Source organism: Theropithecus gelada, chromosome 5 (assembly GCF_003255815.1).
Source record: "Theropithecus gelada isolate Dixy chromosome 5, Tgel_1.0, whole genome shotgun sequence".
In the NCBI taxonomy this organism is placed as follows: Eukaryota; Metazoa; Chordata; class Mammalia; order Primates; family Cercopithecidae; genus Theropithecus; species Theropithecus gelada.
The window spans coordinates 52793579-52808989 of NC_037672.1; the positions used below are offsets into that span (position 1 = coordinate 52793579).

Here is a 15411-nt window from a genome sequence, read left to right on the forward strand (position 1 = left end):
GAATAGAAAGTTACTGAAAAGTCAGTTAGAAGCTAATTTTTCAGACTGCAAATCATATATGTAGAATTATGGCTGTCTAGACGTATGTTTATGTTTATCATCAGTATATTTTATAAGACAACTCATATGTAATTAGAAGTAGTAACAGCTACATAAAATAGAGCATTTTCATTTAAAACAATTCTGATGGGATAGGATGGAAGGAAAAAAATTTTGGTAGAATTTAGCTGGTTTCTAAAGAACAGCAGAAGAGAAGACTGCCTGAGAAAAAATGAATAACGTGCCTGCAGTTTTAAACCTGAGTTTGAATACGTACGTTTTTCTTAGAGCTGTGTGGAGTCTGGGAAACAAGTCTGTGTTTTCACTTTATGCACTACTGGTTCTATTAATGAATACCACCAGGTGACTGGCAGTTTTCTAAGCCAAAGAAGCCTGTGTGTGGGATCTAGGGAGTCAGGTTTAAGAAAAAGATGTCAGCGACTTAAGACCCGTGTCACGTGACTCCCTCTACTTGCCAGCACTAAGGCTGTGGATCAAATTTCAACTCCAGGCAGTCCTTCCAGCCATGTGGGTTCAGCGGAAAGAGAAGCAAAACCAGTCTTCCTAAAATGTTAGAAGCTGCGCTTCGCTTACCTCGGGGCCTTTGGATTGGAAGCTGTGTTTCACATCAAAGAATATGTGCTGAATGGAATTTTAGTATTTTGCTGTCATTTTAATATTTTCATCTGGTCTTCCTCAGTTCTTCTGGACGCTTCCTGAGAGAATGGGGGCAGGAGCTCTAGCCATCTGTGTAAGTATAGGCCTTCTTCTGTCTTCTGTGTTTACTGCCAGTTTTTAGGAGAGGGCCTTGCCTTCCTTGTTTTGATGAGATGTTTTTGTGTAACTTATTTTTCCTTCTCAGGAGGTGGGGAAAGATTTGTTACTTAAATTCGTATCTACTTAAATGGGTATTAGGCAGGATTTGGGATGGCATTCAGCGTATTTGTGCACTTTAGTTTCCAAAAAAGGTGAAAGATGCATGCTGATTTATTCCGTTAAGTCAACTTGATTTAAAGTAGAGCACTTTCAAGCGTTTTAGACTTTCTTGTCCCTGAATAGTTAAACATGAACACTTCATTGTAGCTATTAGAAAAATCTTGCGGCTAGCTTGAGAAGGAATTGAAGTAACCATTAATTTATTACTTTTGAGTATGTGCGTGACATTTTTCTGTTTTATATTTCTATTTTCATGTAGTAATTCTGGAGTTTCTGTTTCAGCATAATTTCTGAAAGTGATGGTGGAAAAGCCTGGTTGATAAATGTTTGTGTATCCTTAAACTGTAGAAATGAATGGTTGTTATTACACAGTAGCATTCATAAATAACACTGAAATAAAACCCTTGGGAAAATGTGCTTATTTCTGGGGTTTTAGAATTTTTAGAATTCATGAATTTCTAAATTATTCAGCTGGTGCTTGTACAAAACCTTTTGTAATAATCAAATATTGTCAATTATATAATTTATAGGATGCTGTAATTTAAATTTTGATTGTACTATGTAGAAAATGCATACTTCTGTATGGGAATCATACATATTTATATTTCAAGTTGCTACTGTATTCCATAGGAACATTTTATTTTCTAAAATGTATTAAATGAGAAATATCTTCTTCTTTATTATCACCTTAACTGCTCACTTAAAAAATCACACTCAGGCCAGATCCTCCTTTTTTTTTTTTTTTTTTTTTTTTGCTTTTCAGAAAGAGCTGCAATTTGCTGTAGCTTCTGATGGCATTCTGAAATGTTTAGAAATATCTGGGCAATTTTTGACACACAGACACCAAATGGTCACCAGATGGTAGACAAGCCCCATAGATTAAGTTTTCTTAGTGAAACTGCATAATGACCTTGTTTCCAGGCTCAAAACTTTTCAGCACCCTGTGTGTCACTCTGTCTTTTCCTTTTAACTCTGAGGCTTAGTAGCATGCAGGTAACCATGTGGTTATTCTTTTTTTTTATCACCCCAAAGAGTTTCCTTCAAAATCTGATTTATCTATGTGTAAAATACTGACTTTTATTTTACTGCAGAGGTGGCCCTTCTATTTTTCTAGCTTTATAAAAGAAACAATATAGAACTGAAAATGTGTAGAGTGAGGCAGCAGATTGACCTATTTGTCATGCAGATTGGTAGTAATCTCTGATTGTCTGATTAGATCTTTACTTCTTTCCCTTGACCTGCAATATATTGATCTCTACCTTGATTGGATTGCACACTGACTCATGTATAAAACTTTATATTTTCCCTTAATTTATATCCAAAGCATGTATAAAATTACAGTTAAAGTTGACATAAAAATCACACAGTTTTAGAGATTATTCACTGTGGTAGATGAATAATTCTCAATCATTTCTACCCTTCTCCTTAAGGTTGGCTTTTGATTGTGCTGTGTCTTGGTTTTACTGTAGGAGGAAATACATTTTCAACAGTTGTACCATAGCATGTCTGGAAAAAGATAGCTTTTGGAGAACAACAACAAAAAAAAATCATAACAAAAAACGGAGAACTAAGTCACACATTAACACATTTAATGAGCTGATATACTGCTTTTTACTTTGTGTAGGGGTGAAGAGAAAGCTTTTCCTCTGCGCTTTCTGCAATTTTATAGACACGACTGGCAATAGATCAATAGGAGATAAAGAGTTGCAAATTTATTAATGTGTGTATGGATATGAGAGTCCCACAAATACGAGATTCAAAGAAGGGCCAGGTGGTTGAAGCTTAAATGCCTTCTTTTTGGGGAAGAGAGAAGTAGGGAGCTGCAGGTAATTTTAGAGAGGTAGTAAATAATTTTTCAAGTGAGATTCAAATAATTTTAAAAACGGATTCAAAGAACAATGGCCTGGGACAGCGTTTCCCTGAGCTATGGTGAGGTGGTGGAAAGGTGAGGGGTGGAACTTCACCGTGAACGAAGGTTGTCTTTTTATGCAGATAAAGTTTCCCAGCCAATCTCTTGGAGCTATCCTCAGAGGAATAGATGAAAAGTCAGTGTGGATATGGTGACAACTTTTAGTCTCTTTTCTGATGGATAATTTTTCATGGTTATTTGATGAGATTCTCAGGAAGTAGGTCTTAAGACAATTGCATTCCTTTTGGAAAGAAGCTTCCTTAATCAGATAAGGAAATTCCAGAGAGAGTCACTCAGTGCTTTAGGAAAGAAAAAGGATCAGAGAGACTGAGGGCGGGTCAGGAGAGTGGAAAGGCAGAGACAGAGCTTGGTTCTGAGGCTCATTTCTGAGACCTTTTAATTAAAAGTACCCAGCATGACAAAGCACCATATTTTGGGGTATAGCTTTTTGAACCCCAACATTTGGAACTTATATACTTAGACATATATATAGCAACTGCTCAAGTATCCTGCTGCTGAAGATAGTAATACTTCAGACAGTATAATGAGTACTAGATATTTGTTGTGTGTGTGTGTGTGTGTGTGTGTGTATACTCTTGAAGTGGGACACAGATTGGTTCCAATAAACTCAGTTTCTATGTCTATTGACGAACCTACTTTATCTTCCTCATTTCTTTTCAAAACTCTTTGCCATGTTAGTGTTAAGAAATTTTGCTGCTCATGATACTACAGTAGGCTCAAAAATGTATTGCCAATCATGTACAAAGAAAATTTAGCTGCTTTACTGTAACAAATCTGTTTTAGTTTCAGTAAACCACCTATCCTGAGGCAGCATAGGAAATTATAGTTGCCAATTCATGTTATTTTAGTCTCTTCTAGTTTTAAATGTCACTTTTGGATGATTCTGTTTCTGTCAGGTGAATCGTGAGTCAGATTTTCTGCTTCTCTTGCTGTTCTGTCCAATATGGCATCAGGATGTATTAAAGACCGGTGGGCTGAAACTGGTAGTTTGCATATTTTAGTGGATGAAGAAGGAGGAGTTGAAATGCATGTGTAGATTCTTAGACTCTGGATATTATGATTTCTGGTGAATTCAGGTCTCAAATCTATGACTGGTGAATTTGTGAACTGGTTCTCTTGGTAATATCAGTGCCTAACAGTCCACCCCTCCTGATTTGTCCCCAGTTCATGCTGGTGCTGATAATTTCAACAATGTCCCAGGCCTCGTAGCCTTTCTCTCTAACTTGGGGACCTCTGTTCCTGTAGTCTTACAACCTGGTACCATCAGCTATCTTCCACATACCCCATAGCACAAGCAGGAACTTACGACTGCATTACAGAAAGTCATGTACCAAATTGAAATATTCCATTCATAGGATTTATTGAATCAACTTAAATCATGGCAAGAAGAAAGAGGAAAAGGATGAGGGTAGGTTTATCTACTTCGAAAGGTCTTAAGTGGGAGGAAAGGACCACACTCCCTGAATTCTGTGTTACTTAACATTCAAATGTCCTGTTGCTCTTGCCTTCTCTGCCACATCAGCCTTTCCTGATCATGGTAATATGTATGGCAAACACCATTCTGATGAGGTCTCAAATGGAAATGAGGAACATGTTGTTGGAAACTGGAGAAAACATGATTTTTTGTTACAAAGTGTTGAAGAATTTGACTGAATTGTATTTGTGTCCTATTATTTTGTGGAAGGAAGAACTTGTGAGCAATTAAATTGTATATTTAACTAAAGCATTTTCTAAGTAAAGTGATGAAATGGTGGCTTGGTTTCTCCTCACTGCTTGTAACTGTTTACTATGATGGCTTATAGTTCACTATAAGCAGTTTCCTCCCCCTTGGTTTCTCCTGACTGGCATATTGTTCTTTGTACATATGTGAGAAGGGATAAATGACCTAAAGATGGAGTTGTTAATCAGAACGGAAGTAGAACTTAAAGATTTGGGAAATTCTTAGCCTATCCATATTATTAAAAAATAAGATAGCCAGTTGGGGGAGAGAGTTCTAGGTGGGGAACACTAAAAGTGTGGCCAAGCCATTGTTTTATAAGGAAATTAATATGTATCAGCCATGTCAACAGAAGCCAGGAGCTATTCTCCAAGACAAGGGAAGAATTACCCCAAAGGCCATTTAGAAATCATCAGAGCTATTACTCCCATTCCAGGCCCAGAGTGCAAGTTCCTTGAAGGCAGAGTAGTTTCAAAGGAGGGACTACTGTGCCTGTTGCTTCTGGGACTTCAGAAAGTGCTACCCAGCACCACCTCCTTACATCTTAGGCTCAGCTCCCACACTGTAGTGCCACACTTCACAGCTGCCCAAGTGTGGCTCCAACAGGCCCAGTGAAGCAAGGTGGCTGCCCTTCCAAAGGGTACAGGCAGCAAACTTTAGTGACCACATAGAGCTGCCTCTGCCAGTTCACAGACTGCATGAGACATGGTAGCCTGGCTGCCCCTACATAGGTTTCAAAGGATGGGACCAACATTTCAGAGACACAGTGTGAGATTTAGGCAGAGAGTTGCTGCAGGACCAACCCACCAAGCCGTTGGGGCAGGAGCACCTAGAGACTTAGGAGCTCAACCTCTGCCCAGCAAAGCTGTGGGGGCAGGTCCTAGTGGCCTGAAGGTCAGAGATTGAGCCAAAAAGGATTATTCTTGAGCCTTAAGGTCTAATGAAATTTGTTCCATTGGGTTGGATTTTTTCAGGACCTGCCATTCCTTTCTTCTTTTGTTTCCCCTTTTTGAATGGGAGTGTTTATCCTATGCCTGACCCACCTTTGTATTTTGGAAGCTCATAACTTGTTTGATTTCACAGACTTACAGCTAGAGAGGAGTTAGCCTTGGTATGAATTGTACCTTGAGTCTTACCCATAGTTGATTTAGATGATATTTAGATGACACTTTGGATGTTAGACTTTTGAGTTGATGCTGGTGTGAGTTAAGATTTTAGGGACTGTTGAGATGGAATGAATGTATTTTGCATGCGAAAAGGATACGAATTTGAGAGGACCAGAGGTGGAATGCCATAGAGCAAATGTTTGTACCTCCAAATTTCACATGTTGAAACCTATTCTCCAATGTGATGATATTTGGAATTGAGGACTTTGGGAGGCGATTGGGTCATGAATGTGGTATCTTCATGAATGGGACTATTACCCTTATAAAAGAGACCCCAGAGAGTTCCTTGACCCCCCTGCCATGTAAGGAAACAGCAAAAAGATAGCCATTTATGGAACCAGAAAGCCAGCCCTCATTAGACACTGAATCTGCAGGTGCCTTAGATCTTGGACTTCCCAGCCTCTAGAACTGTGAGAAATAAATTTCTCTTGTTTATAAGCACACCCAGTTTATGGTATTTTTTTGTTGTAGCAGTGTGAACAGATTAAGACAGTCTGTTAAGCTACTTCCTTGCATATTATCTATATGTAGTTGTATCTGTCCTCATTGTTTCTCTTGTTCTCTATTTAGTAGAATCAAATTTTCTTAAGTAGTACAACAAACAAATATTGCATAAGTTCAAGATTCAAGACCATGATGGTTATCTTTGTAGTTTTTTTTTTTTTTTTTTTTGGTTGGTGGGGGAGGTGGAGATAAGAGTCTTGCTCTGTTGCCCAGGCTGGAGTGCAGTAGTATGATCTCAGCTTACTCTAACCTTCACCTCCTGAGTTCAAGCAATTCTCCTGCTTCAGCCTCCCATGTAGCTGGGATTACAGGCACCCACCTCCACACCCGGCTGATTTTTGTATTTTTAGTAGAGACAGGGTTTCACTATGTTGGCCAGGCTGGTCTTGAACTCCTGACCTCAGGTGATCCACCCGCCTCGGCCTCCCAAAGTGCTAGAATTACAGGTGTGAAGCACCATGCCTGGCTTTAGTTCTAGTTTGATGTTTGGTATCAGGTTCATCCCATGCAGACTACACTTAGGTTTTTTAAATACCAAGATTAATTTCTTGATTTTTGTTTAAAAAAAAAAGCTGTTTTTTATTTGGAGTTTTAGAAAGAACATGAGTTTTGTCCAGGCACAGTGGCTCACACCTGTAATCCCAGCACTTTGGGAGGCCAATGCGAGTGGATCACTTAAGGCCAGGAGTTCAAGACCAATGTGGCCAACATGACAAAACCCCATCTCTACTACAAATACAAAAAAAAATTAGCTGGGAGTGGTGGCACACACCTGTGGTCCCAGCTTCTCAGGAGGCTGATGCATGAGGATCTCTTGAACCCGGGGGCAGGGTTCCAGAGATTGTGCCACTGCACTCCAGCATGGGCGACGGAGCTTGTGAGACTCTGCCTCAAAAAAAGAAAAAGAGAAGAAGAAAGAAAGAACATGAGTTTTGTTTGGAGCCTTGCATACCTGGCAATTCCTGGTTTTCGTCACTGACTACACTCTGATTCTAGCCGTTAGGGAGCAGTGTGGTGCTCTCTTGTTAGATTTTAGGTAATACTTCACCATCTGTTCAACTTGCCTGTACTATTTGTCTTTCTCAGTAGCAGACTGTAAAGTTTAGACAGAAAGGATCATATCTTATTTGTATTTCTTGCCTCTTGCTCTGGGCTGGACAGTAGTAGTTGTTAAATTAATGTTGCACAAAACAGAATCCCATTCTCTAGATTTAGAAGTTTCACTTAAGTGTATTTTATGTTTAGATAAGTCATTTGAAGACCAAGGACATGACTGTAAAACATTTTATCTTGGCCGGGTGCGGTGGCTCACGCCTGTAATCCCAGCACTTTGGGAGGGCGAGGTGGGCAGATCACGAGGTCAGGAAATCGAAGCCATCCTGGCTAACACGGTGAAACCCCGTCTCTACTAAAAATACAAAAAAAAATTAGCCTGGTGTGGCGGCAGGCGCCTGTAGTCCCAGTTACTCCGGAGGCTGAGGCAGGAGAATGGCGTGAATTCGGGAGGCGGAGCTTGCAGTGAGCCAAGATTGAGCCACTGCACTCCAGCCTGGGCGACAGAGCGAGCTTCCATCTTTTTTTTTTTTTTTTTTTTTGCAACGGAGTCTTGCCGTGTCACCCAGGCTGAAGCGCAGTGGCGTGATTTCTGCTCACGGCAAGCTCCGCTTCCCAGGTTCACGCCATTCTCCTGCCTCACCCTCCTTAGTAGCTGGGACTACAGGTGCCTGCCGCCACGCCCGGCTAATTTTTTTGTATTTTTAGTAGAGAAGGGCTTTCACCGTGTTAGCCAGGATGGCCTCGATCTCCTGACCTCGCGATCTGCCCTCCTCGGCCTCCCAAAGTGCTAGGATTACAGGTGTGAGCCATCGCGCCCGGTCCTGATGGTTCTTTTTATAAAAATTGCAGTTTCCCATCTAGTAAGATTTAGCAGTATAATTGTAAATATTTTCAATTTTATTCTTTTGAGTGTCCAACTAAATACTAGAGAAGTTCTCTTACTATAAAATTGCATGCAGTCCATGCAGGTGCACATATTCCATCTCAGATAATGTGCAGGCAGGCCAGTGTGTGGCTTTCCCTCAGGTAGCCATGCAATCCGCATTAGGGTAATAAGTGCCAAATGTCACAACAGTCAAACTAGAATCCCAGTAACTCAAGGAAACAAAGATTTATTTACAGATTAATCAAAGTCCAATGCAGGCTGACGGAGCTCTCCTCCATCTGGCCACTCTGGTACCAGGCTGCTTTCATTCTGTGGAGTATTTGCTACCTTAACTTGAGACCTTGAATCCTCCAAGGTTACATCAGGGAAAGTAAGAGATGGATGAGGTGCAGATGCTTTTATCTGTCTCATCCTGGAAGTGACTCGCCTCTCTTCTCCTCACAGTTCATTGCTTTGACCCAGTCACATGTTCCCATCTAAATGTAAAGGTAGTTGAGAAATGTAGACAAATATTCTATGTAATATTAACAATCTATTTCCCTACAAGGAATTATATACTCCACGTGCTGCTGGCAGACATCTAACCGATGGATAAAGGTAGCCTACGGATGAAGACTTTATACAGTGATGAATGGTAGAATAGTGATGATATCCTTGAACCACTGAATACACCAACTTAGAGTCTTCCTTCTACTGAACTCCTTTGTATTACTATAATATGATGATAAATGTCATTAGTATTTTAGCCAATTTGAGCTGGAATTTTGATTACTTGCAGTCAGAAACATCTAATCAATACACTTCATCTTACAATGCGTTGCTATTCTGTGGTTTGGGAAGGCTTTTCATGAAATAAACTGGGGCAGGATTTGAGAGCAGGAATGACATAGCTTTGCTTTGAATCTTGGGTAGGCCACTTGCCGGGTGTTTGAACTTGGGCAAGATACTTAGCCTCTCTCACTTTCTTCACCTATTGAATAGGGATAATAGCAGCCTAAATTCGATTGTTGTGTACATCAAATCAAACAATAATGTGAAAATACATTGTAAGCTATGTAGCATCCTAAAAATTTTACCTTTGTGAAATGGCAGGCTACTTTGTGTCTTGCTTTATGGTAGTTTCCTTAATACTGTTACTATTGGTTCATTGTACTTTATTTTAAATAAAATGAAAGGAACTCTGTGATCTGAAGAGACTGTTTATATTATTGGATTTAGACCAAACTTTAACCAGAATTAAACATTTAGTTGTGCTTCTCTATACAGTAAACCAATAATTGAAGTATTTGAGGAAGAAGAGGTTAATGAAAGGCAAACAAAGGCATCATATATTTTCTTCTGTAAACTTGTAGTGCAAGTAGAATTTTCATCTATGTTATACAGAATTCAGAAGTCAAACAAAAGCATGGTGTCCTAGTCTCTTCAGGCTGCTATAACAGATCGTAGCATGTGGTCAATTACTTAGCTATAGATTAGTGTTATGAAGCTGTGAGAGAGTGTGAGTAAAATCACTAGAATCTAGGAGATTTGTTTTAGGGTCATTTGTTTTGAGTGAGCGTCAGCATAAGTAAGCTTTAATGATAGTGGTAGGAAGTGCCCACCAGCATGAAGCAGCATAGGAAGTGAAAGAATGGGCTAATTGGGTAACAAAGACTGTTAAGACCAAGAGTTAGATTAATGTGATCTAATCTTTCTTTTTTCTTTTAAACGAGAATTCACTGTTTATTTGTGCAAAGAAAAAAGATATGCTGCTACTATAATTTAGCTACTGCTCTGTTTGGTGGCCAGCCTCTTGTCTTTCTCTTCCGCAATAGTTTTAAGTCGGATGCCCTTTCACCTAAGGAGAGAAATCCAAGGCTTATTGCCATTGCCAGTGACAAAACTGTCAGAAACCCTTGTGGCAAAGCTGTTGCCATTGTCATCCTTCACATGCACCACATCAAAAGAACCACGATGTCTTTCCCTGTTGGTCACACCAAGACGACTGAGGCTGGCTCCACCAATCACCATACACACATTGCCCATGTCGAATTTGATCAAGTTGATTATCTTGCCAGTCCCTAAATCAGTCTGCACAGTTTCATTCATCTTGATGAGCGGATTTGGGTAGCATCATGAGTCACCAGGTGTGGGATTCCCTTCATCCCCACAGTGATCTTCCTCACTTTGCACAACTTTTACTTTGCCTCTTCCACTGTGATGTGGTGAACAACAAAACGGCCCTTGGTGCCATAGACCAGGCGGAAATGTTTACCTGTGTTCTTGATGCTGATGACATCCATGAATCCAGCAGGGTATGTGCTGTCCGCTCGAACCCTACCATCAATTTTGATGAAGCGTCGCATACATATCTCATCTCCAGTCAATGTGTACTTGAGTCTATTCCTGAGGAAGATAATCAGGGGAAGACATTCCCTCAGCTTGTGGGGACCTGTCAATGGACAAGGTGCAGATACACCCGTTAGTTTGTCAAGCATCCAAATGCTTCTGAGCTGCAACAGGCTTCAAGTGCTTCTTGGGGCCCCGGGCAATGGCGAAACCCAGTGAGGGAAGAGAATCTCTTCTTTTCCGGTGCAACCATACTCTCAATGTGATCTAAATCTTAAAACTGAATAAGGGAAATTAAATTTTAGAGACAAGGAAGAAACTTTTGTCCAGTAGTTCCTGGAATGGAAACTATAAGCAAGCATACTTTAGCTGTTACCTGCAAATATGAATTTACAATGATTTAAATAGTGATACTGCAGTGAGTAATAGTATAATTATGTAAATTGTACAATTAACATGTAAATAGGCAGACTGGAGATTTTAAAAAAATCATTCAATGAATGGTTCATGGGAAAAAATTCCATGTTTTGTTTTACTCCAACTTTGAATTATTTCAGCTACCCCCATTAAGAATGTTAACCTTGGAGGGGCTACCCTATCAGATATTAAAATAACAAATTAAAGCAATTTTGTAATGGCTAGTCACTTGGAGAAAAATAATTAGTTGGGTTTCTTCCTTATGATTTAAACTACAGATGGATGAGAATGTAAATATGAAAGTGAAATCATAAGAATAGTAGTATATATGTGAATTAAAGAAAAGTAATTTTGGATTGAGGAATGCCTTTCTAAAGAAAGTTGGTAAATATATCCTTACTAGTTGTATTAGTTTTTCTACCAATTCAGTACTTTAACCAATTTCAAAAGAACATTATGGTACTTCTTATTTATTTTTATGGTATCTTCTTTTTTCAAGTTAACTTAATATTTTGGCAAATCAGAAAGTGAAAATATTAGAGACTCTTAAAAATGAGATAGAGAACATTACTATGGAATTATTAAATTTTTATTCTATTTCACTGTATAAAAATGTATACATTACTTAAAATAATACAATAGACTGGAGGTGGTGGCTCACGCCTGTAATCCCAGCACTTTGGGAGGCTGAGGTGGGAGGATCACGAGGTCAGGAGTTCGAGACCAGTCTGACCAACATAGTGAATCCCCATTTCTACTAAAAATACAAAAAAAAATTAGCCAAGTGTGGTGGCAGGTGTCTGTATTTCCAGCTACTTGGGAAGCTGAGGTGAAGAGAATCACTTGAACCTGGGAGGTGGAGGATGCAGTGAGCCGAGATCACGCCACTGCACTCCAGTCTAGGCAACAGTGCAAGACTCTGTCTCAAAACAAAACAAAATAATAATTCAATAGAACTCAGACAAATGTTTTATTCTATGAAAAATGTACAGAGTGGCAGTGAAAATGATATGCTAAAGATAAACAGTTGTTGAAAGAGAATTTTGATATAAAGTTGCCAAAAAATAAGAACTTAATTTGCTTTTGTGGTTAAATTCCAAAGATTTCTTTAATGTTTAGGAAGGAAGTTTTAGTTAAAATGTAAAGAAATGATGTCATAGATTTTTTTTTTTCCTGTGGTTTACGCTGTAAAGAAATCACATAGGCCTAGTTTTCTGCACATTTGACTTTTCTGAAACTATATATAAACAAGTGAGTCTTCATTTGACACTGTAACGCTATAATTCTCCTACAGCATTAAGGTCATTAACTTTATTTATTTATTTATTTATTTATTTATTTATTTTTTTTGAGACGGAGTCTTGCTCTGTAGCCCGGGCTGGAGTGCAGTGGCCGGATCTCAGCTCACTGCAAGCTCCGCCTCCCGGGTTTGCGCCATTCTCCTGCCTCAGCCTCCGGAGTAGCTCGGACTACAGGCGCCCGCCACCTCGCCCGGCTAGTTTTTTGTATTTTTAGTAGAGACGGGGTTTCACTGTGTTAGCCAGGATGGTCTCGATCTCCTGACCTCGTGATCCGCCCGTCTCGGCCTCCCAAAGTGCTGGGATTACAGGCTTGAGCCACCGCGCCCGGCCAGGTCATTAACTTTAAATGTGTCTCTGTAATTTTTTTTTTTTGTTTTGAGTTAGGGTCTTGCTTTTTCGCCTAGGCTGGAGTGCAATAGTGAGATCATAGCTCACTACAGCCTCAAACCCCTGGGCTCAAGCAGTCCTCCCACCTCAGCCTCCCAAAGCACTGGAATTACAGGCATGAGCCACTGCACCCAGCCCGAGTCTTTGTAATTTTATAAAAATTCAAAACACTATTCTGTTTTTAACTTTACATTCCAGTAAATGTGTTGAGAAATGATGGCAAGAATAATCTTTCCAAGAATATTTTTTCAGATTTAATTGATAGTGACCTCCTACAAGATGGTTCTTTTCTGTTTAAATCTTTTGTCTTGTTAAAACTGCCAAAAATGATGAACAAAAGATGTAAAATAGTGACATTAATAGCTTTCCACCTTTTTCCAAATAACCAAAGGATTCTATGTGTATAAATGTTTCTGTGTTTCAGGTTTTTTGTACATTAGTGTAGCAGTAGTAATCTCTTAAAAGTGACCCACTGTCTATTTCATCTAGAATTATTGAAAAGCAATAGTATGTTATTAGACTGAAGAATATGGAATCTTTCAAAAAATATTAATATCATATATTATTTCTACTGACAGTAGTCTTATTTTGAGAGGAAATTACCAAGCAGTTGTTGACTTTCTATTTTATTAACAGCTCTTTTGTGGTATAATTTACATACCATATGTATACTCATTAAAACTGTACAGTTTAATGACTTTTGGTAAATTGACCAACTGTGCAAGCATCATCAAAATCCAATTCTAGAACATTCTCACCATCCCTCCCCACCCCCACAGGACAACCACTAATTTGCTTTATGTCACTATACGTTTGCTTTTTCAGGACATTTGATATAAATGGAACTTATAATATATGTTCTCTTGTGATCAGCTTTTTTCACTTAGCATAATGTTTATGAGGTTCATCCATGTTGTAGCATGTATTAGCATATCATTTTTATTGTTGAATAATAGTCTATTTATGATATATCACATTTTATTCATTCACTGATAAGATACTTGGGTTGTTTCTGATTTTATTATCAGTAGTGCTGCTAGGAACATTAATATACAAGTCAAGTCTTTGTGTGGATATGGATTTTCATTTCTTTTGGGTAGGTACCTAGGAGTAGAATTACTGGGTTGTGTGGTAATTTTGCATTTAACATTTTAAGAAACTGCCAACTTTTTCCAAAGTGGTTGTACCATTGTATATTCTCACCAGTAATGAATGAGGGTTCTAGTTTCTCTATATCCTTGCCAACATATAGTATTGTTAGTTTCTTTTCTTATAACCATTGTAGTAAGTTAGTAGTGCTATCTCAATTTCTTCATGACTAATGATATTGGGCATATTTTCATATGCATATTAGCCATTGTATATCTTCTTTGGCTAAATGTGTTTTCATATCTTTTGCCTGTTTCTTAGTTGTGTCATTTTGGTTTTATTGAATTATAAAAGTTCTTTATGTTCTGGATACAAGTCCTTTATTAGATACATGATCCACTGAGTGTGGGTTTTTGTCCTCTCTTCCAAATCACCAAAGCCACTAGTTTTCACTGCTGGTTCCCCCTGTGGTAACACTACTATGCCAGCCCAGCCTAGGGCATGGAGGGTTTGGAAACAGGCCTAGGCAAGAGTGCTGCAAACTCCCACTATTCTTAACTACACTTCATCTCCCATTCATGAATAAATGTTTCTCAATTTAATTTTTATATCTTTGATCAATTTCTAGAGCCCTGGAACTTCTTTTGTTTGGTCTGGTTTTTACATTTTTTTTTAGGAGAGTATTTGCAGACCTCTTCACTCTACCATCATGGAGTTCAGCAATAGGTCTTGACTTGTGTTTATATAGAGAATTTAACTTTTTATAATAACCTTTAATTTTCTTGTTGTGATAGTAACACGTCTGGAGTATAAAATGAGGAACTACAGAAAACTTAAGAGGAGAAAATAAGAATTATTCAAGATTTGACAACCCCCCCCCAAAAAAAAACCACTTAATATATGTATATGTCCTTCTAAAGTTTTTCTGTGATCATGTAGACTTATAAAAAAAGATTACACTTGACATGAGTTTTATCGCCTTCTTCCCACTCCAGCCCCGATAACAGTATGTTGCAAATATCTGGCAGTCCCTTTGTATAAGATATGAGTCTTGCTCACTGTTGCTTGCCCTTTCCCTGTGTTCAGAGGCCTGGTTGGAGAGAGAATGACCTATGAAGAAGCTCTAACTTTTGCTGGACACTGCCAAATTGCCTTCCAGAAATTTGAGCCACTTTAGATCCCACCAATATTTCTTTCCAACATTCATTTCTCTTTTTTCTTTTTCTTGTTTTTACTCAAAAATATATTTTTTTTTATTACTCTTTGGTTTTTTATTCAACTCTTTGAGTTACTTTTCTTTTCTTTTTGAGATAGGGCCTCACTTTGTCACCCAGACTGGAGTGCAGTGGTGTGAGCATGACTCACTGCAGCCTCAACCTCCCAGGCTCAAGTGATCCTCCCACCTCAGCCTCCTGAGTACTTGGAATTATAGGCGCATGCCTCTACACTTGGCTAATTTTTGTATGTTTTGCAGAAATAAGGTTTTGCTATATTGCCCAGGCTGGTCTTGCACTCCTGGGCTCAAGCAGTCTGCCTGCCTTGGCCTCCCAAATTACAGGCATGAGCTACTGTGCCTGGCCACTCTTTTCTTTTTTAAAAATTTCTATGAGTAGAATGGATAACAAATAGTATCACATTATAATTTTTGCCCATCT

General features: G+C 38.8%; 1 protein-coding gene and 1 pseudogene across 2 annotated transcripts in view; one reads left to right on the plus strand and one right to left on the minus strand.

Moving 5' to 3' along the window:
* The first annotated feature begins 382 nt into the window (after nt 1–382).
* FAM13A (family with sequence similarity 13 member A) overlaps nt 383–15411 on the plus strand; it is a 329503-nt gene continuing 314474 nt past the window's right edge. Inside the window, exons 1-2 of the mRNA XM_025385808.1 lie at nt 383–610; nt 740–790. Of these exons, the coding sequence (XP_025241593.1) occupies nt 764–790 (27 nt within the window). The 5' untranslated portion in view covers nt 383–610; nt 740–763. The remainder of the gene's footprint in view (nt 611–739; nt 791–15411) is intronic.
* LOC112624810 lies at nt 9941–10803 on the minus strand (annotated as a pseudogene). The gene has a single exon (XR_003119476.1). The product of XR_003119476.1 is annotated as a 40S ribosomal protein S4, Y-like (transcript).